The sequence below is a fragment of the Apodemus sylvaticus genome, chromosome 9, assembly GCF_947179515.1.
Source record: "Apodemus sylvaticus chromosome 9, mApoSyl1.1, whole genome shotgun sequence".
Lineage (NCBI taxonomy): Eukaryota > Metazoa > Chordata > Mammalia > Rodentia > Muridae > Apodemus > Apodemus sylvaticus.
Genome location: NC_067480.1, coordinates 100,545,865 through 100,567,370, shown reverse-complemented (window position 1 = coordinate 100,567,370; position 21,506 = coordinate 100,545,865). Strand labels below are relative to the sequence as shown.

Sequence of the window (21,506 nt, the reverse complement as noted above, 5' to 3'; positions counted from 1 at the left end):
AAAAATTTCCTGTGCTTCTGTAGGAGCCATGTTTCCTGCTTCCAGCTACTCACTGGCCAGAAGGTCAAGGAGACACTGTGCTCATCACAGATGTAAGATGTCTCCAGCTTTCACTGTCATCTTCAAGAAAAGAAAAGAAAACAAAAGAAAAAAGAAAAGAAAAGAAAAGAAAGGAAAAGAAAAAGCTGTGTCTAGAAATGCACACCTTTAATCCCAACATTTGAAGGCAGATATAAGAGGATCTCTATGAGTTCAATAGTGGCCTGCATTACAGAATGAGTTCAAGGACAGCCAGGTTACAAAACTAAACTAAACAAAACCAAATAATCCACCAAACCACCAACCCAAACCTCTCCCCCCAAAGGGAAAGTTCTTGGGAGTCACCTTGTGCAAACACAGATTCAATGTCTGTGGAACATTTTGGGGGTGGGGGAAACAGGAGAACAGTGTATAGCTATACTAATTTGAGCAAGAAATTCTAGATTGTTTTCTAGAAGGTTGTGTGAAGGAACCCTCCTACCACAAAAATCAGTCATCAACGATGTCTTATTAGTTTATGACCCTAGAATACTTGGGGGTTTTTTTATACACACATTTTTATTTTATTAAGGCAAAGGTGAAAATGACATCTTCTCCCCAAGAGTAACCAGTAAAATTTATCCCCAAAATAACTTAGTTTAAAACAGGTTTGTTTCAGAAAAAAAATGAAAAAGAAAAAAATTACATGAGTTTTTAGATTTTATTTGAAAACAGGGGGGGGGGGGGCGGGGAGAAGAAGAAGAAATCAAAAGAAGCAAAACACCAATCCACCATGGTCTGCATAGTCCAGTTGCCAACCCTACCTCCCTCCCTCCGCCTAGGCATCACAGATGAGGCTTCTGGGTCCCATTTCTCGCATGGATTTGCTCAGTTAGTGTCCATGCTTTCCATATAAGCATCCAACTGTGCGTCCAACTTCTCTGCAGTAAGCTGCTGCTTCGAGTTGCTGCTGGCCCCTCAACCTCGTCCCTGGTAGCCTCCACTTACTTGTCCATCTCCTGGTGCCTCCAGCAGGCGAACCTCCCGAGCCAGGGTTTCTTGTCATGCCTCCTCTGTTGATGCTTTGTGCAGGTCTTGGTTGCATAAGGATCTGGGATGTGATGAGCTGGATCTTCATGCGGCGGTCATCCAAAGGCACACCATTGTACTCTTGCATAGCCTTCAGGGCATCTGCTTCCCGTTCAAAGTGCACATCTGCTGTCCCCAAACTTTGTCCAGAGCGATCATAGTGCACGGTGGCTTTCTTCAAAGTTTCAGATGAAGCAAAGACTTCGTGAATATCAGCATCATCAGACACTCCTAAGTCCAGGTTTGACAGGAGCAACTTCTGACCTCTCTCCACGCTGGCTCCACCAGCGAAAATGCTGTCGATGGTGCTTAGTGTCCAGAAGTTCTTTTGGTCTGCTGTTTGGGGCCAGCAGGTACCTGCCACCTTGGGCAATAGCAGGCCGGTTCCTCATAGGCCTGCTGCCTGTTTTCACCAGAGTAGAGCACTGTACTGTGCCTTGGAAGACTTGGGATCTGGCCCTTGTCAGACCCCAGTCCCAGGAAGGACCTCCTCACAGGCTCTGGTTCAGCGTAATGATCTCCTCCAATGAGGGCAGATTCGGGCCTCAGATCGAACCGACCTGTTTTGAAAACAAAGTTTTAACCTTATGTTCAAAGTAGATCTGTGGTTTCAGCATATTAAATCACTGAGCAATAGGGAAGAGGTCCTGAGAACTTGATGAGGAAAAAGAAGAATTTTGAACTTGAACAGTATATACCAACAAAGGTTTGAATTTAACCCATATAGGTAGCTGAATCTTCTCTTATTTTGCAAATGATAGAACTAGTCAAATACAATTTTGTTCTACTCAGAATAATTCCAATACTACTATTAACACCACAGTTTCCAGACAACATTGGAAACATTGGAAAATGCAAACCCAATGAGCTGAGCCCAGTCTCTGGGTCCCAGAGTCAGAGGAGACAATTCACCATACAAGTCTTCTGAGCTCTAGGTTACTGCTGTAGAAACACACTACCAAAACTTATGTTAGTTTCACTGTGTCTCTGTTTAGTTTGTATTTCCCTGATCTGTCCAATGAGAAAAATGGGGTGTTGAAGTCACACACAATTATTGTGTGAGGTGTAATGTGTGCTTTAAGCTTTTGTAAAGTTTCTTTTACGAATGAGGGTGCCCTTGTATTTGGAGCATAGATATTTAGAATTGAGAGTACTTCTTGGTAGATTTTTTTTCCTTTGATGAGTATAAAGTGTCCTTCTGCATCTTTTTTGATGACTTTTGGTTGAAAGTCTATTTTATTGGATATTAGAATGGTTAGTCCAGCTCGGTTCCTGGGACCATTTGCTTGGAAAATTGTTTTCCAGCCTTTTACTCTGAGGTAGTGTTTGTCTATGACACTGAGATGCGTTTCCTGTATGCAGCAAAATGTTGGGTCCTGTTTAGGTATCCAGTCTGTTAGTTTATGTCTTTGTACTGGGGAATTGAATCCATTGATGTTTAGAGATATTAAGGAATACTGGTTGTTCCTTCCTGTTATTTCTGAGGTTATTTTTATGTTTGTGTGGTTATCTTCTTTTGGGTTTGTTGAAGGAAGATTTACTATCTTGCTTTTTCTAAGCTGTACTTGACCCCCTTATATTGGTGTTTTCCATCTATAACCCTTTGTAATACTATTTTCCATCTATTACCCTTTGTAGGACTGGATTTGTGAAAAGGTATTGTGTAAATTTGATGTTCTCATGGAATGCCTTGTTTTCTCCATCTATGGTAATTGAAAGATTTGCTGGGTATAGCAGCCTGGATTGGCATTTGTGTTCCCTTAGGGTCTGTATGATGTCTGCCCAGACTCTTCTGGCTTTCATAGGCTCTGGTGAGAAGTTTGGTATAATTCTGATAGATCTACCTTTCTATGTTACTTAACCTATTTCTCTTATTGCTTTTAATATTCATTCTTTGTTTAATGCATTTGGTGTTTTAATTATTGAGTGATGGAAGGAATTTCATTTCTGGTCAAAACTGTTTAGAGTTCTGTAGGCTTCTTGTATGTTCATGGGCATCTCTTTCTTTAGGTTAGGGAAGTTTTCTTCTATAATGTTGTTGAAGATATTTACTGGCACTTTAAGTTGGAAATCTTTGCTCTCTTCTTTTTTTTTCAGATTTTATTATGGTAGCTTTTATTTTTTTATTTTTTTTATTTTTTATTTTTTTATTTACATTGCAAATGATTTCTCCTTTTCTGGGTCCCCACTCCCCACAAGTCCCATAAGCCCTCTTCCATCCCCCTATTCTTCCATCCACCCCTTCCCACTTCCCTGTTCTGGAATTCCCCTATACTCTTGCACTGAGTCTTTCCAAAACCAGGGGCCACTCCTCCATTCTTTTTGGACATCATTTAATTTGTGGATTATGTCCTGGGTATTCAAAGTTTCTAGGCTAATATCCACTTATCAGTGAGTGCATACCATGATTGATCTTTTGAGACTGGGTTACCTCACTTAGTATGATGTTCTCTAGCTCCATCCATTTGTCTAAGAAGTTCATGAATTCATTGTTTCTAATGGCTGAATAGTACTCCATTGTGTAAATATACCACATTTTTTGTATCCATTCCTCCGTTGAAGGACACCTAGGTTCTTTCCAGCTTCTGGCTACTACAAATAGGGCTGCTATGAACATAGTTGAGCATGTGTCCTTATTGCATGCTGAAAAATCCTCTGGATATATGCCAAGTAGTGGTATAACAGGGTCCTCAGGAAGTGACATGCCCAGTTTTCTGAGGAACCGCCAGACTGATTTCCAAAGTGGTTGCACCATCTTCTTTGCTCTCTTCTACACCTATAATCTTTAAGTTTGGTCTTCTCATTGGGTCCTGGATTTCCGGGATGTTTTGGGTTACAAGATTTATGCATTTTGCTTTTCCTGTTACTGTTGAGTCAATGATTTCTATGGTATTTTCAGCACCTGAGATTCTTTCTTCTATATCTTGTATTCTGCTGTTCATGCTTGAATCTATGACTCCTGAATTCCATCCAAAGTTTTCTATTTCCAGAGATGTCTCCCTTTGTGATTTCTTTGATTATACTTCCATTTTTAGATCCTGCAGGGTTTTGTTCAGATGCTTCACTTGTTTGTTTGTGATTTCCTGTAATTCTTTAAAGGATTTTTGTATTTGCTCTTTAAGGGCTTCTACCTGTTGACCCATGTTCTCCAGTGTTTCTTTAAGGGATTTTTGGGTTTCGTCTTTAAGGGCTTTTACCTGTTGACACATGCTCTGCTGTATTTGTTTAAGGGAGTTATTTATGTGATTCGACAAGTCATCTATAAGCATCATGAGGTGAGATTTTAAATCCAAATCTTGCTTTTCTGGTGTGTTGGGGGTATCTGGGACTAGCTGTGCTGGAAGATCTGGGTTCTGATGTTGCCAAACAACCTGTTTGTGTTGGTAGGGAACTTATGCTAGCCGTATGCTGTAATAAAAGAGAAATGTGTTTGGGGGAAAAAAGAAAAACAAGTATTCTAGAGTAATAACGTAGTAAGGCACCTTTGAGACTGATATTTGTGGTTGCTGTAATCATAAAGTAGAAAGTACCATACAATTATGTTCTCTGGGCATCTGGGGGGAAGGGCGTGCCTCAGTGGACCCATGCAGAGGCAACCATTCACCCAGAGGGACAACACACAGGATGGTAGGGAACGGAATACAGTTTATTTGGGGCATGGGGAAGGGAGTTAAGGGGGAGAGCTAGGAGGCAGAGAGGAGGACAGAAGTAGAAGCTGGCCATGACCAGCTATGATTTACTATGCTAAAAGCACCAGGGAGAGACTTTGAACATAAGGTTAAAACTTTGTTTTCAAAACAGGTGGGCTCGATCTGATGCCCGAATCCACACTGGCGATGGCCAACAAAGTGGACATGTCTTTGGATGACATCATCAAGCTGAACCAGAGGCAGCAAGGCGGTACCTCCTGGAGCCGGGGTCGCAGAGGGGCCCGCTACCAGACTTCCCTGGCTTCAAAGCAGGCGGCGGTGGTGAGCCTAGGAGGAAGCAGCCTGCCATGGCCCTGCGCGGCAGGAACCGGGTGGCACCATACAGCCACCAGAAGCAACGTCTGCACAAGTGGCAGCAGGACCTAGTCCACAGGGCCTTCGTGGGTGGAGCCAGCGTGGACAGCGGTGGGAAGCTGCTTGTGTCCAACCTGGACTTTGCAGTGTCCGATGCTGATATACAGGAAGTCTTTGCTTCATCCGGAACCTTGAAGAAAGCCACCGTGCACTATGATCGCTCTGGACAAAGTTTGGGGACAGCAGAGGTGCACTTTGAACGGGAAGCAGATGCCCTGAAGGCTATGCAAGAGTACAATGGTGTGCCTTTGGATGACCGCCGCATGAAGATCCAGCTAGTCACTTCCCAGATCCTTATGCAACCAAGACCTGCACAAAGCATCAACAGAGGAGGCATGACAAGAAACCCTGGCTCGGGAGGTTCGCATGCCGGAATCACCAGGAGAGGGACAAGTGGAGGCTACCAGGGACGAGCTAGAGGGGCCAGCAGCAACTCGAAGCAGCAGCTTACTGCAGAGGGGTTGGACGCACAGTTGGATGCTTATATGGAAAGCATGGACACTGACTGAGCAAATCCATGCGAGAAATGGGACCCAGAAGCCTCATCTGTGATGCCTAGGGGGAGGGAGAAAGGTAGGGAGGGAGGGAGGGAGGGTTGGCAACTGGACTGTGCAGACCATGGTGGATTTGGGTTTTGCTTCTTTGGATTTCTCCTCTTTCCCTTGCCTGTTTTCAAATAAAATCTACAATCTAATGTAATTTCTTTTTGCCTTTTTGTGTGTTTTAGTTTGATTTTTAACTCTGAAACAGACCTCTTTGGCCCTGACTTATCTTGGGGATACATTTTACTTGTTGCTGTTGTGTTGAAGGTAGCATTTTCACCTTTGCCATACTAAAAGGCAAAGGTGTGCTGGGGTGGGGGAACAGGCATTCTAGGGTACTAAAGTAGTAATTCACCTTCACCTTGGAGACTGATTTCTTTGGTGGTTGTTGTAATCATCAAAGTAGAAGGTGGAATAAGATTGCGTTCTCTGGGCCTGTGGGGGAAAGAGCGTGCCTCAGTGGACCCATGCAGAGGCAACCCTTCACCCAGAGGGACCACCCACAGGATGGTATAGCATGGAAGAGAGTTTCTTTGGGGCATGGGGAAGGGAGTTGATGGGGAGAGTTAAGAGGCAGAGAGGAGGAGAGAAGTAGAAGCTGGCCAGGACCGTATGTGGAGGGAGTGGGGACGGGAAAGGAAAATGGAAGAGACAAAGAGGGCAAGAGAATGAGAGGATGAGAGAGAGAGGGAGAAGAGGGGCAAGCAGCCCCTTTGATTTGGGTCAGAGCTACCTGGCCATGGCCAGGTAAGCGTGGGGTGGAGCTGAGAAAGGCCACAAACAGTCGTGATAGAATAATCTTTACACAGTTTGGGTCTCTGTGGGTCTGGGCTCAAGAGTGAAGGCCAAAGCTCAAGGTATTTGCCTCTTAAAAACATTCACAAGTATGGCCTACAAATATTGTTGTCACCCAAGAGAGTGGAATTAAAGCTGGCCTCAAAGCCACTTACATGGTATATTATATTCCAGTGCTTCAATAGAGCTAGGTTTCTCAATCTTGCCTGGGAGTCAGCAAATATTCTACATCTCAGGGTCTTAGAGTGATATCTGGGGACCATGGAGTTTACTAGCAAGGAATAGATAGTGTCATTGCTCATTGGGAGTAAACTAGAATTTGGGGTTTTCATATACAAGGGCAGACAAGTTCAATCCCCTTGAATGTTTACAGACTAAACCATTCAGGAAATGGTGGCAGGCACAAATCTGCTTAACCACTGGCCAGCCTGTGACTGCAACTCGAATGGCAAACAGTTCATTTGACTCGGGTCTTTTAAGAGGTCATTGCGATGGGTGTTGAAAGCAGAAAACAAAACAAAACAAAAAAAACAGAACAACAACAACAACAATGACAACAATAACAACCATGCTAGCAAAGCATCTCAAGAAGAGGTCTGGTCTAATTTCAAAAAGCTGATAGGTGTGGTGCTGAATGTGCCGTGAGGTGATCATGATTAGGTCACTTTTTGGTTTCCTTGTTTGTTTGTCTTTGTTGTTTATTTGGTTTTGGTTTGTGTTTGTTTTCTGTTTTGTTCTTTGTTTTGTTTAATCCCAGCATTAAATGGGATTAAAGGTGTGTGCCACCACTGCTGGGCAATTAGATCACTTCTGATCCACATCTCCAGGCAGGCAGACACACACCTTTAATCCCGAATCTTGCCTTGAGGACATTCAATCAGGATCAATCGACTGAGATTCTAATATAATCCAAACTGGGCCACACCTCCTTCTCAAAGCCTATATAAAGACAGGGAAGAAGGAGCTTTTCCTCTTTGCCTGCTTGCTCTCACCTTGCTAGCAAGTCCATTCATTCACCGGGATCCCAGCATCTCTACTGAAGACCAGTTGAGACCTCCAGCCTTGTGGACTGAGTGTATTGTGGAACTCTGAACTTTCCATCATCATAGCAAACCACTGGATTAGTGGGACCACACCTTGTAAGTCATTCAACTCAATCCCCTTTCTGTATGTATGTAGACATTCATTCTGTAAGTTGTGCTTCTCTAGAGAGAACCCTGACTACCATAGTGATGATGCTTTTCATTTCAAAGATTTAGAAGAAAGATACTTGTCTCAAAACTATTTCTCTGAGCTGGGCATAGTGGCCCATGGGTTGATGTCTCACTACTCTGTAGAAGGAGTTAAGCAAATCTAGGATTCTGAGGCCAGCCTGGGCCATAGATCAACTACTAGGCTACAGAGTCTGACTAGGTCTTAAAGGGAACCCAAACAAACAAACCAATGTTCTCTCTCTCTCTCTACACCATTAAAGACACTGAGATGAATCTGAAAATGGGACCCAGTGAGTTGCATTCCAATGGAATTGATGGCAGAGCCCAGTGTCTAGAACACTAAGCCCCCCGTATCTCCAAGCCTTCCTTCTTTTAGTATACACTCCATATATTTTATTCTCCTTCTTAAGATCCTTCCAGGAGGGTTCCAAGAGGGTCTCCATGGCCAAGTACCTGCGTGCAGTACCCATGTGTGCAGCCATGGGTGAGATGCCCAGCAATAAACACAAGTAGTAGCTGTCTGTCTTTGTGACACCCCTCTAGAGGACAGTCTCTGATTCTCCCTATGTTGCAGTCACAGAATCTTGGGATGTGTGTGTGTGTTTTTTTTTGTGTGTATTTTCTGGCTCTGCTGTTGTTTCTTTCTTTGTTTCTTTGTTTTCTGTTTTTCCTATCTAATGGGAGGAGTTTAGAGATGGTGTTCTGTTTCTTTAGGTGTCAAAAGCTTTCACCGAAGCACTTGGGAGACAGAGGCAGGCAGATCTCTGAGTTGGACGCCACCTCTGCTCTACAGCGTGTTCCCCCTCGATACCTACATAAAAGAAAGCCAATTGATTTAATAGGTAAGAGGGACTCTGGGAGAAGGCTATGAAAAAAATGAAGCTTTCAGTCAGATTAGTGGGTTTCACAGAGAATTAGCCACAGTATTTTCTTTTGGCATCTAGGTTACAGCTCCCAAACATTGCTTTCATTGGTATCCTGTCTCTTTATAGGGGATGATGATTTGTGGTGTGAAAAAAAATCCCAAGACTTAAACTTAACATTCAACTCTATATTGTACTCGCTTTTAAGTAACGATGTCATTTTGAAATTGTGTATTTTGGAGGTTTATACTTATCATTCTACTTATGATTGTTTCCATGTTTTTATCTTCTGTAGATAAAATAAACAGATAGTGTTGTTGTTTTTTTTTTTTTTTCTCTAGTTTCAGTCGTACTAGGCTGCCCTGGACAGTCTAGAACTGTCTAGGTGTAGTAGCAGGATGTCATCTAACTTGAAAAGGTCCTCCTGTCTCTGCCTCTTGAGGGCTGGGATCAAAAGCATTGGCCACCACACTGAACCTTTTTTTTTCCCCTTTAGTTTACTCTATTTTGTTTGTGACAGTGTTCCCCTATGCAAACCTGGACAATGCGGTTATATTTTATTTTCTGTTCAAATTCCTCAAATTCCTTTCTGGTTTGTTTGGTGGTGTGTTGGTACAGGAGTCAGGTAGAGCTCAGAAGACTTGGATGGGTGAATTGTCTCCTCGATAGGTACTGGTTCCCAGAGACTGGCCTCAGCTCATTGGGTTTGCCTGTTCAGATGTTTCCAATGTTGTTTGGAAAGTGTGGTGTTAAGAATTGTATAGGAATCACTCTGAGTAGGCCAGAAATGTAATTAAGCACTTCTATCACTTACCAAACAATCAGGAGGAGATACAGCCACCTGTAATGGTTTCAATTGAAACCTTTGTCGATAAAGAGTGTTCCTGTTGAAAATTCTTGTTTTTCCTCATCAAGTTCTCAGGACCTCTTCCCTGTTGCTCAGTGATTTACTATGCTAAAAGCACCAGGGAGAGACTTTGAACATAAGGTTAAAACTTTGTTTTCAAAACAGGTGGGCTCGATCTGATGCCCGAATCCACACTGGCGATGGCCAACAAAGTGGACATGTCTTTGGATGACATCATCAAGCTGAACCGGAGGCAGCAAGGAGGTCCCTGGTGGGGCCGGGGTCGCAGAGGGGCCGGCTACCAGAACTTCCGTGGCTTCAAAGCAGGCGGCGGTGGTGAGCCTAGGAGGAAGCAGCCTGCCATGGCCCTGCGCGGCAGGAACCGGGTGGCACCATACAGCCACCAGAAGCAAAGTCGTCGGGACAAGTGGCAGCAGGACCTAGTCCACAGGGCCTTCGTGGGTGGAGCCAGCGTGGACAGCGGTGGGAAGCTGCTTGTGTCCAACCTGGACTTTGCAGTGTCCGATGCTGATATACAGGAAGTCTTTGCTTCATCCGGAACCTTGAAGAAAGCCACCGTGCACTATGATCGCTCTGGACAAAGTTTGGGGACAGCAGAGGTGCACTTTGAACGGGAAGCAGATGCCCTGAAGGCTATGCAAGAGTACAATGGTGTGCCTTTGGATGGCCGCCGCATGAAGATCCAGCTCGTCACATCCCAGATCCTTATGCAACCAAGACCTGCACAAAGCATCAACAGAGGAGGCATGACAAGAAACCCTGGCTCGGGAGGTTCGCGTGCCGGAGTCACCAGGAGAGGGACAAGTGGAGGCTACCAGGGACGAGCTAGAGGGGCCAGCAGCAACTCGAAGCAGCAGCTTACTGCAGAGGGGTTGGACGCACAGTTGGATGCTTATATGGAAAGCATGGACACTGACTGAGCAAATCCATGCGAGAAATGGGACCCAGAAGCCTCATCTGTGATGCCTAGGGGGAGGGAAGGAGGGAGGGAGAGAGGGAGGTAGGGTTGGCAACTGGACTGTGCAGACCATGGTGGATTTGGGTTTTGCTTCTTTGGATTTCTCCTCTTTTCCTTGCCTGTTTTCAAATAAAATCTACAATCTAATGTAATTTCTTTTTGCCTTTTTGTGTGTTTTAGTTTGATTTTTAACTCTGAAACAGACCTCTTTGGCCCTGACTTATCTTGGGGATACATTTTACTTGTTGCTGTTGTGTTGAAGGTAGCATTTTCACCTTTGCCATACTAAAAGGCAAAGGTGTGCTGGGGTGGGGGAACAGGCATTCTAGGGTACTAAAGTAGTAATTCACCTTCACCTTGGAGACTGATTTCTTTGGTGGTTGTTGTAATCATCAAAGTAGAAGGTGGAATAAGATTGCGTTCTCTGGGCCTGTGGGGGGAAGAGCGTGCCTCAGTGGACCCATGCAGAGGCAACCCTTCACCCAGAGGGACCACCCACAGGATGGTATAGCATGGAAGAGAGTTTCTTTGGGGCATGGGGAAGGGAGTTGATGAGGAGAGTTAAGAGGCAGAGAGGAGGAGAGAAGTAGAAGCTGGCCAGGACCGTATGTGGAGGGAGTGGGGACGGGAAAGGAAAATGGAAGAGACAAAGAGGGCAAGAGAATGAGAGGATGAGAGAGAGAGGGAGAAGAGGGGCAAGCAGCCCCTTTGATATGGGTCAGAGCTACCTGGCCATGGCCAGGTAAGCGTGGGGTGGAGCTGAGAAAGGCCACAAACAGTCGTGATAGAATAATCTTTACACAGTTTGGGTCTCTGTGGGTCTGGGCTCAAGAGTGAAGGCCAAAGCTCATGGTATTTGCCTCTTAAAAACATTCACAAGTATGGCCTACAAATATTGTTGTCACCCAAGAGAGTGGAATTAAAGCTGGCCTCAAAGCCACTTACATGGTATATTATATTCCAGTGCTTCAATAGAGCTAGGTTTCTCAATCTTGCCTGGGAGTCAGCAAATATTCTACATCTCAGGGTCTTAGAGTGATATCTAGGGACCATGTAGTTTACTAGCAAGGAATAGATAGTGTCATTGCTCATTGGGAGGAAACTAGAATTTGGGGTTTTCATATACAAGGGCAGACCAGTTCAATCCCCTTGAATGTTTACAGACTAAACCATTCAGGAAATGGTGGCAGGCACAAATCTGCTTAACCATTGGCCAGCCTGTGACTGCAACTCGAATGGCAAACAGTTCATTTGACTCGGGTCTTTTAAGAGGTCATTGCGATGGGTGTTGAAAGCAGAAAACAAAACAAAACAAAAAAAAAAACACAACAACAATGACAACAACAACAACCATGCTAGCAAAGCATCTCAAGAAGAGGTCTGGTCTAATTTCAAAAAGCTGATAGGTGTGGTGCTGAATGTGCCGTGAGGTGATCATGATTAGGTCACTTTTTGGTTTCCTTGTTTGTTTGTCTTTGTTGTTTATTTGGTTTTGGTTTGTGTTTGTTTTCTGTTTTGTTCTTTGTTTTGTTTAATCCCAGCATTAAATGGGATTAAAGGTGTGTGCCACCACTGCTGGGCAATTAGATCACTTCTGATCCACATCTCCAGGCAGGCAGACACACAACTTTAATCCGAATCTTGCCTTGAGGACATCCAATCAGGATCAACCGACTGAGATTCTAATCTAATCCAAACTGGGCCACACCTCCTTCTCAAAGCCTATATAAAGACAGGGAAGAAGGAGCTTTTCCTCTTTGCCTGCTTGCTCTCACCTTGCTAGCAAGTCCATTCTTTCACCGGGATCCCAGCATCTCTACTGAAGACCAGTTGAGACCTCCAGCCTTGTGGACTGAGTGGATTCTGGAACTCTGAACTTTCCATCATCATAGCAAACCACTGGATTAGTGGGACCACACCTTGTAAGTCATTCAACTCAATCCCCTTTCTGTATGTATGTAGAGATTCATTCTGTAAGTTGTGCTTCTCTAGAGAGAACCCTGACTACCATAGTGATGATGCTTTTCATTTCAAAGATTTAGAAGAAAGATACTTGTCTCAAAACTATTTCTCTGAGCTGGGCATAGTGGCCCATGGGTTGATGTCTCACTACTCTGTAGAGGGAGTTAAGCAAATCTAGGATTCTGAGGCCAGCCTGGGCCATAGATCAACTACTAGGCTACAGAGTCTGACTAGGTCTTAAAGGGAACCCAAACAAAAAAAACCAATGTTCTCTCTCTGCACCATTAAAGAAACTGAGATGAATCTGAAAATGGGACCCAGTGAGTTGCATTCCAATGGAATCGATGGCAGAGCCCAGTGTCTAGAACACTAAGCCCCCCGTATCTCCAAGCCTTCCTTCTTTTAGTATACACTCCATACATTTTATTCTCCTTCTTAAGATCCTTCCAGGAGGGTTCCAAGAGGGTCTCCATGGCCGAGTACTTGCGTGCAGTACCCATGTGTGAAGCCATGGGTGAGATGCCCAGCAATAAACACAAGTAGTAGCTATCTGTCTTTGTGACACCCCTCTAGAGGACAGTCTCTGATTCCCCCTATGTTGCAGTCACAGAATCTTGGGATGTGTGTCCATTTTTTTTTTTTTTATTTTCTGGATCTGCTGTTGTTTCTTTCTTTGTTTCTTTGTTTTCTGTTTTTTCCTATCTAATGGGAGGAGTTTAGAGATGGTGTTCTGTTTCTTTAGGTGTCAAAAGCTTTCACCGAAGCACTTGGGAGACAGAGGCAGGCAGATCTCTGAGTTGGACGCCACCTCTGCTCTACAGCGTGTTCCCCCTCGATACCTACATAAAAGAAAGCCAACTGATTTAAGAGGTAAGAGGGACTCTGGGAGAAGGCTATGAAAAAAATGAAGCTTTCAGTCAGATTAGTGGGTTTCACAGAGAATTAGCCACAGTATTTTCTTTTGGCATCTAGGTTACAGCTCCCAAACATTGCTTTCATTGGTATCCTGTCTCTTTATAGGGGATGATGATTTGTGGTGTGAAAAAAAATCCCAAGACTTAAACTTAACATTCAACTCTATATTGTACTCGCTTTTAAGTAACGTTGTCATTTTGAAATTGTGTATTTTGGAGGTTTATACTTATCATTCTACTTATGATTGTTTCCATGTTTTTATCTTCTGTAGATAAAATATACAGATAGTGTTGTTGTTGTTGTTTTTTTTTTCTCAAGTATCAGTCCTACTAGGCTGCCCTGGACAGTCTAGAGCTGTCTAGGTGTAGTAGCAGGATGTCATCTAACTTGAAAAGGTCCTCCTGTCTCTGCCTCTTGAGGGCTGGGATCAAAAGCATTGGCCACCACACTGAACCTTTTTTTTTCCCGTTTAGTTTACTCTATTTTGTTTGTGACAGTGTTCCCCTATGCAAACCTGGACAATGCGGTTATATTTTATTTTCTGTTCAAATTCCTCAAATTCCTTTCTGGTTTGTTTGGTGGTGTGTTGGTAGAGGAGTCAGGTAGAGCTCAGAAGACTTGGATGGGTGAATTGTCTCCTCGATAGGTACTGGTACCCAGAGACTGGCCTCAGCTCATTGGGTTTGCCTGTTCAGATGTTTCCAATGTTGTTTGGAAAGTGTGGTGTTAAGAGTTGTATAGGAATCACTCTGAGTAGGCCAGAAATGTAATTAAGCACTTCTATCACTTACCAAACAATCAGGAGGAGATACAGCCACCTGTAATGGTTTCAATTGAAACCTTTGTCGATAAAGAGTGTTCCTGTTGAAAATTCTTGTTTTTCCTCATCAAGTTCTCAGGACCTCTTCCCTGTTGCTCAGTGATTTACTATGCTAAAAGCACCAGGGAGAGGCTTTGAACATAAGGTTAAAACTTTGTTTTCAAAACAGGTGGGCTCGATCTGATGCCCGAATCCACACTGGCGATGGCCAACAAAGTGGACATGTCTTTGGATGACATCATCAAGCTGAACCGGAGGCAGCAAGGAGGTCCCTGGTGGGGCCGGGGTCGCAGAGGGGCCGGCTACCAGAACTTCCGTGGCTTCAAAGCAGGCGGCGGTGGTGAGCCTAGGAGGAAGCAGCCTGCCATGGCCCTGCGCGGCAGGAACCGGGTGGCACCATACAGCCACCAGAAGCAAAGTCGTCGGGACAAGTGGCAGCAGGACCTAGTCCACAGGGCCTTCGTGGGTGGAGCCAGCGTGGACAGCGGTGGGAAGCTGCTTGTGTCCAACCTGGACTTTGCAGTGTCCGATGCTGATATACAGGAAGTCTTTGCTTCATCCGGAACCTTGAAGAAAGCCACCGTGCACTATGATCGCTCTGGACAAAGTTTGGGGACAGCAGAGGTGCACTTTGAACGGGAAGCAGATGCCCTGAAGGCTATGCAAGAGTACAATGGTGTGCCTTTGGATGGCCGCCGCATGAAGATCCAGCTCGTCACATCCCAGATCCTTATGCAACCAAGACCTGCACAAAGCATCAACAGAGGAGGCATGACAAGAAACCCTGGCTCGGGAGGTTCGCGTGCCGGAGTCACCAGGAGAGGGACAAGTGGAGGCTACCAGGGACGAGCTAGAGGGGCCAGCAGCAACTCGAAGCAGCAGCTTACTGCAGAGGGGTTGGACGCACAGTTGGATGCTTATATGGAAAGCATGGACACTGACTGAGCAAATCCATGCGAGAAATGGGACCCAGAAGCCTCATCTGTGATGCCTAGGGGGAGGGAGAGAGGAAGGGAGGGAGGGAGGGAGGGTTGGCAACTGGACTGTGCAGACCATGGTGGATTTGGGTTTTGCTTCTTTGGATTTCTCCTCTTTTCCTTGCCTGTTTTCAAATAAAATCTACAATCTAATGTAATTTCTTTTTGCCTTTTTGTGTGTTTTAGTTTGATTTTTAACTCTGAAACAGACCTCTTTGGCCCTGACTTATCTTGGGGATACATTTTACTTGTTGCTGTTGTGTTGAAGGTAGCATTTTCACCTTTGCCATACTAAAAGGCAAAGGTGTGCTGGGGTGGGCGAACAGGCATTCTAGGGTACTAAAGTAGTAATTCACCTTCACCTTGGAGACTGATTTCTTTGGTGGTTGTTGTAATCATCAAAGTAGAAGGTGGAATAAGATTGCGTTCTCTGGGCCTGTGGGGGGAAGAGCGTGCCTCAGTGGACCCATGCAGAGGCAACCCTTCACCCAGAGGGACCACCCACAGGATGGTATAGCATGGAAGAGAGTTTCTTTGGGGCATGGGGAAGGGAGTTGATGGGGAGAGTTAAGAGGCAGAGAGGAGGAGAGAAGTAGAAGCTGGCCAGGACCGTATGTGGAGGGAGTGGGGACGGGAAAGGAAAATGGAAGAGACAAAGAGGGCAAGAGAATGAGAGGATGAGAGAGAGAGGGAAAAGAGGGGCAAGCAGCCCCTTTGATATGGGTCAGAGCTACCTGGCCATGGCCAGGTAAGCGTGGGGTGGAGCTGAGAAAGGCCACAAACAGTCGTGATAGAATAATCTTTACACAGTTTGGGTCTCTGTGGGTCTGGGCTCAAGAGTGAAGGCCAAAGCTCAAGGTATTTGCCTCTTAAAAACATTCACAAGTATGGCCTACAAATATTGTTGTCACCCAAGAGAGTGGAATTAAAGCTGGCCTCAAAGCCACTTACATGGTATATTATATTCCAGTGCTTCAATAGAGCTAGGTTTCTCAATCTTGCCTGGGAGTCAGCAAATATTCTACATCTCAGGGTCTTAGAGTGATATCTGGGGACCATGTAGTTTACTAGCAAGGAATAGATAGTGTCATTGCTCATTGGGAGGAAACTAGAATTTGGGGTTTTCATATACAAGGGCAGACCAGTTCAATCCCCTTGAATGTTTACAGACTAAACCATTCAGGAAATGGTGGCAGGCACAAATCTGCTTAACCATTGGCCAGCCTGTGACTGCAACTCGAATGGCAAACAGTTCATTTGACTCGGGTCTTTTAAGAGGTCATTGCGATGGGTGTTGAAAGCAGAAAACAAAACAAAACAAAAAAAAAAAACACAACAACAATGACAACAACAACAACCATGCTAGCAAAGCATCTCAAGAAGAGGTCTGGTCTAATTTCAAAAAGCTGATAGGTGTGGTGCTGAATGTGCCGTGAGGTGATCATGATTAGGTCACTTTTTGGTTTCCTTGTTTGTTTGTCTTTGTTGTTTATTTGGTTTTGGTTTGTGTTTGTTTTCTGTTTTGTTCTTTGTTTTGTTTAATCCCAGCATTAAATGGGATTAAAGGTGTGTGCCACCACTGCTGGGCAATTAGATCACTTCTGATCCACATCTCCAGGCAGGCAGACACACAACTTTAATCCGAATCTTGCCTTGAGGACATCCAATCAGGATCAACCGACTGAGATTCTAATCTAATCCAAACTGGGCCACACCTCCTTCTCAAAGCCTATATAAAGACAGGGAAGAAGGAGCTTTTCCTCTTTGCCTGCTTGCTCTCACCTTGCTAGCAAGTCCATTCTTTCACCGGGATCCCAGCATCTCTACTGAAGACCAGTTGAGACCTCCAGCCTTGTGGACTGAGTGGATTCTGGAACTCTGAACTTTCCATCATCATAGCAAACCACTGGATTAGTGGGACCACACCTTGTAAGTCATTCAACTCAATCCCCTTTCTGTATGTATGTAGAGATTCATTCTGTAAGTTGTGCTTCTCTAGAGAGAACCCTGACTACCATAGTGATGATGCTTTTCATTTCAAAGATTTAGAAGAAAGATACTTGTCTCAAAACTATTTCTCTGAGCTGGGCATAGTGGCCCATGGGTTGATGTCTCACTACTCTGTAGAGGGAGTTAAGCAAATCTAGGATTCTGAGGCCAGCCTGGGCCATAGATCAACTACTAGGCTACAGAGTCTGACTAGGTCTTAAAGGGAACCCAAACAAAAAAAACCAATGTTCTCTCTCTGCACCATTAAAGAAACTGAGATGAATCTGAAAATGGGACCCAGTGAGTTGCATTCCAATGGAATCGATGGCAGAGCCCAGTGTCTAGAACACTAAGCCCCCCGTATCTCCAAGCCTTCCTTCTTTTAGTATACACTCCATACATTTTATTCTCCTTCTTAAGATCCTTCCAGGAGGGTTCCAAGAGGGTCTCCATGGCCGAGTACTTGCGTGCAGTACCCATGTGTGAAGCCATGGGTGAGATGCCCAGCAATAAACACAAGTAGTAGCTATCTGTCTTTGTGACACCCCTCTAGAGGACAGTCTCTGATTCCCCCTATGTTGCAGTCACAGAATCTTGGGATGTGTGTCCATTTTTTTTTTTTTTATTTTCTGGATCTGCTGTTGTTTCTTTCTTTGTTTCTTTGTTTTCTGTTTTTTCCTATCTAATGGGAGGAGTTTAGAGATGGTGTTCTGTTTCTTTAGGTGTCAAAAGCTTTCACCGAAGCACTTGGGAGACAGAGGCAGGCAGATCTCTGAGTTGGACGCCACCTCTGCTCTACAGCGTGTTCCCCCTCGATACCTACATAAAAGAAAGCCAACTGATTTAAGAGGTAAGAGGGACTCCGGGAGAAGGCTATGAAAAAAATGAAGCTTTCAGTCAGATTAGTGGGTTTCACAGAGAATTAGCCACAGTATTTTCTTTTGGCATCTAGGTTACAGCTCCCAAACATTGCTTTCATTGGTATCCTGTCTCTTTATAGGGGATGATGATTTGTGGTGTGAAAAAAAATCCCAAGACTTAAACTTAACATTCAACTCTATATTGTACTCGCTTTTAAGTAACGTTGTCATTTTGAAATTGTGTATTTTGGAGGTTTATACTTATCATTCTACTTATGATTGTTTCCATGTTTTTATCTTCTGTAGATAAAATATACAGATAGTGTTGTTGTTGTTGTTTTTTTTTTCTCAAGTATCAGTCCTACTAGGCTGCCCTGGACAGTCTAGAGCTGTCTAGGTGTAGTAGCAGGATGTCATCTAACTTGAAAAGGTCCTCCTGTCTCTGCCTCTTGAGGGCTGGGATCAAAAGCATTGGCCACCACACTGAACCTTTTTTTTTCCCGTTTAGTTTACTCTATTTTGTTTGTGACAGTGTTCCCCTATGCAAACCTGGACAATGCGGTTATATTTTATTTTCTGTTCAAATTCCTCAAATTCCTTTCTGGTTTGTTTGGTGGTGTGTTGGTAGAGGAGTCAGGTAGAGCTCAGAAGACTTGGATGGGTGAATTGTCTCCTCGATAGGTACTGGTACCCAGAGACTGGCCTCAGCTCATTGGGTTTGCCTGTTCAGATGTTTCCAATGTTGTTTGGAAAGTGTGGTGTTAAGAGTTGTATAGGAATCACTCTGAGTAGGCCAGAAATGTAATTAAGCACTTCTATCACTTACCAAACAATCAGGAGGAGATACAGCCACCTGTAATGGTTTCAATTGAAACCTTTGTCGATAAAGAGTGTTCCTGTTGAAAATTCTTGTTTTTCCTCATCAAGTTCTCAGGACCTCTTCCCTGTTGCTCAGTGATTTACTATGCTAAAAGCACCAGGGAGAGGCTTTGAACATAAGGTTAAAACTTTGTTTTCAAAACAGGTGGGCTCGATCTGATGCCCGAATCCACACTGGCGATGGCCAACAAAGTGGACATGTCTTTGGATGACATCATCAAGCTGAACCGGAGGCAGCAAGGAGGTCCCTGGTGGGGCCGGGGTCGCAGAGGGGCCGGCTACCAGAACTTCCGTGGCTTCAAAGCAGGCGGCGGTGGTGAGCCTAGGAGGAAGCAGCCTGCCATGGCCCTGCGCGGCAGGAACCGGGTGGCACCATACAGCCACCAGAAGCAAAGTCGTCGGGACAAGTGGCAGCAGGACCTAGTCCACAGGGCCTTCGTGGGTGGAGCCAGCGTGGACAGCGGTGGGAAGCTGCTTGTGTCCAACCTGGACTTTGCAGTGTCCGATGCTGATATACAGGAAGTCTTTGCTTCATCCGGAACCTTGAAGAAAGCCACCGTGCACTATGATCGCTCTGGACAAAGTTTGGGGACAGCAGAGGTGCACTTTGAACGGGAAGCAGATGCCCTGAAGGCTATGCAAGAGTACAATGGTGTGCCTTTGGATGGCCGCCGCATGAAGATCCAGCTCGTCACATCCCAGATCCTTATGCAACCAAGACCTGCACAAAGCATCAACAGAGGAGGCATGACAAGAAACCCTGGCTCGGGAGGTTCGCGTGCCGGAGTCACCAGGAGAGGGACAAGTGGAGGCTACCAGGGACGAGCTAGAGGGGCCAGCAGCAACTCGAAGCAGCAGCTTACTGCAGAGGGGTTGGACTCACAGTTGGATGCTTATATGGAAAGCATGGACACTGACTGAGCAAATCCATGCGAGAAATGGGACCCAGAAGCCTCATCTGTGATGCCTAGGGGGAGGGAGAGAGGAAGGGAGGGAGGGAGGGAGGGTTGGCAACTGGACTGTGCAGACCATGGTGGATTTGGGTTTTGCTTCTTTGGATTTCTCCTCTTTTCCTTGCCTGTTTTCAAATAAAATCTACAATCTAATGTAATTTCTTTTTGCCTTTTTGTGTGTTTTAGTTTGATTTTTAACTCTGAAACAGACCTCTTTGGCCCTGACTTATCTTGGGGATACATTTTACTTGTTGCTGTTGTGTTGAAGGTAGCATTTTCACCTTTGCCATACTAAAAGGCAAAGGTGTGCTGGGGTGGGGGAACAGGCATTCTAGGGTACTAAAGTAGTAATTCACCTTCACCTTGGAGACTGATTTCTTTGGTGGTTGTTGTAATCATCAAAGTAGAAGGTGGAATAAGATTGCGTTCTCTGGGCCTGTGGGGGGAAGAGCGTGCCTCAGTGGACCCATGCAGAGGCAACCCTTCACCCAGAGGGACCACCCACAGGATGGTATAGCATGGAAGAGAGTTTCTTTGGGGCATGGGGAAGGGAGTTGATGGGGAGAGTTAAGAGGCAGAGAGGAGGAGAGAAGTAGAAGCTGGCCAGGACCGTATGTGGAGGGAGTGGGGACGGGAAAGGAAAATGGAAGAGACAAAGAGGACAAGAGAATGAGAGGATGAGAGAGAGAGGGAAAAGAGGGGCAAGCAGCCCCTTTGATATGGGTCAGAGCTACCTGGCCATGGCCAGGTAAGCGTGGGGTGGAGCTGAGAAAGGCCACAAACAGTCGTGATAGAATAATCTTTACACAGTTTGGGTCTCTGTGGGTCTGGGCTCAAGAGTGAAGGCCAAAGCTCATGGTATTTGCCTCTTAAAAACATTCACAAGTATGGCCTACAAATATTGTTGTCACCCAAGAGAGTGGAATTAAAGCTGGCCTCAAAGCCACTTACATGGTATATTATATTCCAGTGCTTCAATAGAGCTAGGTTTCTCAATCTTGCCTGGGAGTCAGCAAATATTCTACATCTCAGGGTCTTAGAGTGATATCTGGGGACCATGTAGTTTACTAGCAAGGAATAGATAGTGTCATTGCTCATTGGGAGGAAACTAGAATTTGGGGTTTTCATATACAAGGGCAGACCAGTTCAATCCCCTTGAATGTTTACAGACTAAACCATTCAGGAAATGGTGGCAGGCACAAATCTGCTTAACCATTGGCCAGCCTGTGACTGCAACTCGAATGGCAAACAGTTCATTTGACTCGGGTCTTTTAAGAGGTCATTGCGATGGGTGTTGAAAGCAGAAAACAAAACAAAACAAAAAAAAAACACAACAACAATGACAACAACAACAACCATGCTAGCAAAGCATCTCAAGAAGAGGTCTGGTCTAATTTCAAAAAGCTGATAGGTGTGGTGCTGAATGTGCCGTGAGGTGATCATGATTAGGTCACTTTTTGGTTTCCTTGTTTGTTTGTCTTTGTTGTTTATTTGGTTTTGGTTTGCGTTTGTTTTCTGTTTTGTTCTTTGTTTTGTTTAATCCCAGCATTAAATGGGATTAAAGGTGTGTGCCACCACTGCTGGGCAATTAGATCACTTCTGATCCACATCTCCAGGCAGGCAGACACACAACTTTAATCCGAATCTTGCCTTGAGGACATCCAATCAGGATCAACCGACTGAGATTCTAATCTAATCCAAACTGGGCCACACCTCCTTCTCAAAGCCTATATAAAGACA

At 44.8% G+C, this 21,506-nt stretch overlaps 1 protein-coding gene and 1 pseudogene across 1 annotated transcript in view; one reads left to right on the top strand and one right to left on the bottom strand.

The window, feature by feature from the left end:
- Window positions 1–906: 906 nt before the first annotated feature.
- On the bottom strand, window positions 907–1,499 carry LOC127692076 (THO complex subunit 4-like; annotated as a pseudogene).
- Window positions 1,500–14,291: 12,792 nt separating this feature from the next.
- Window positions 14,292–21,506, top strand: part of LOC127692004 (THO complex subunit 4-like) — a 34,476-nt gene continuing 27,261 nt past the window's right edge. The window contains exon 1 of the mRNA XM_052191888.1: window positions 14,292–15,023. Within this exon, the coding sequence (XP_052047848.1) occupies window positions 14,292–15,023 (732 nt within the window). The remainder of the gene's footprint in view (window positions 15,024–21,506) is intronic.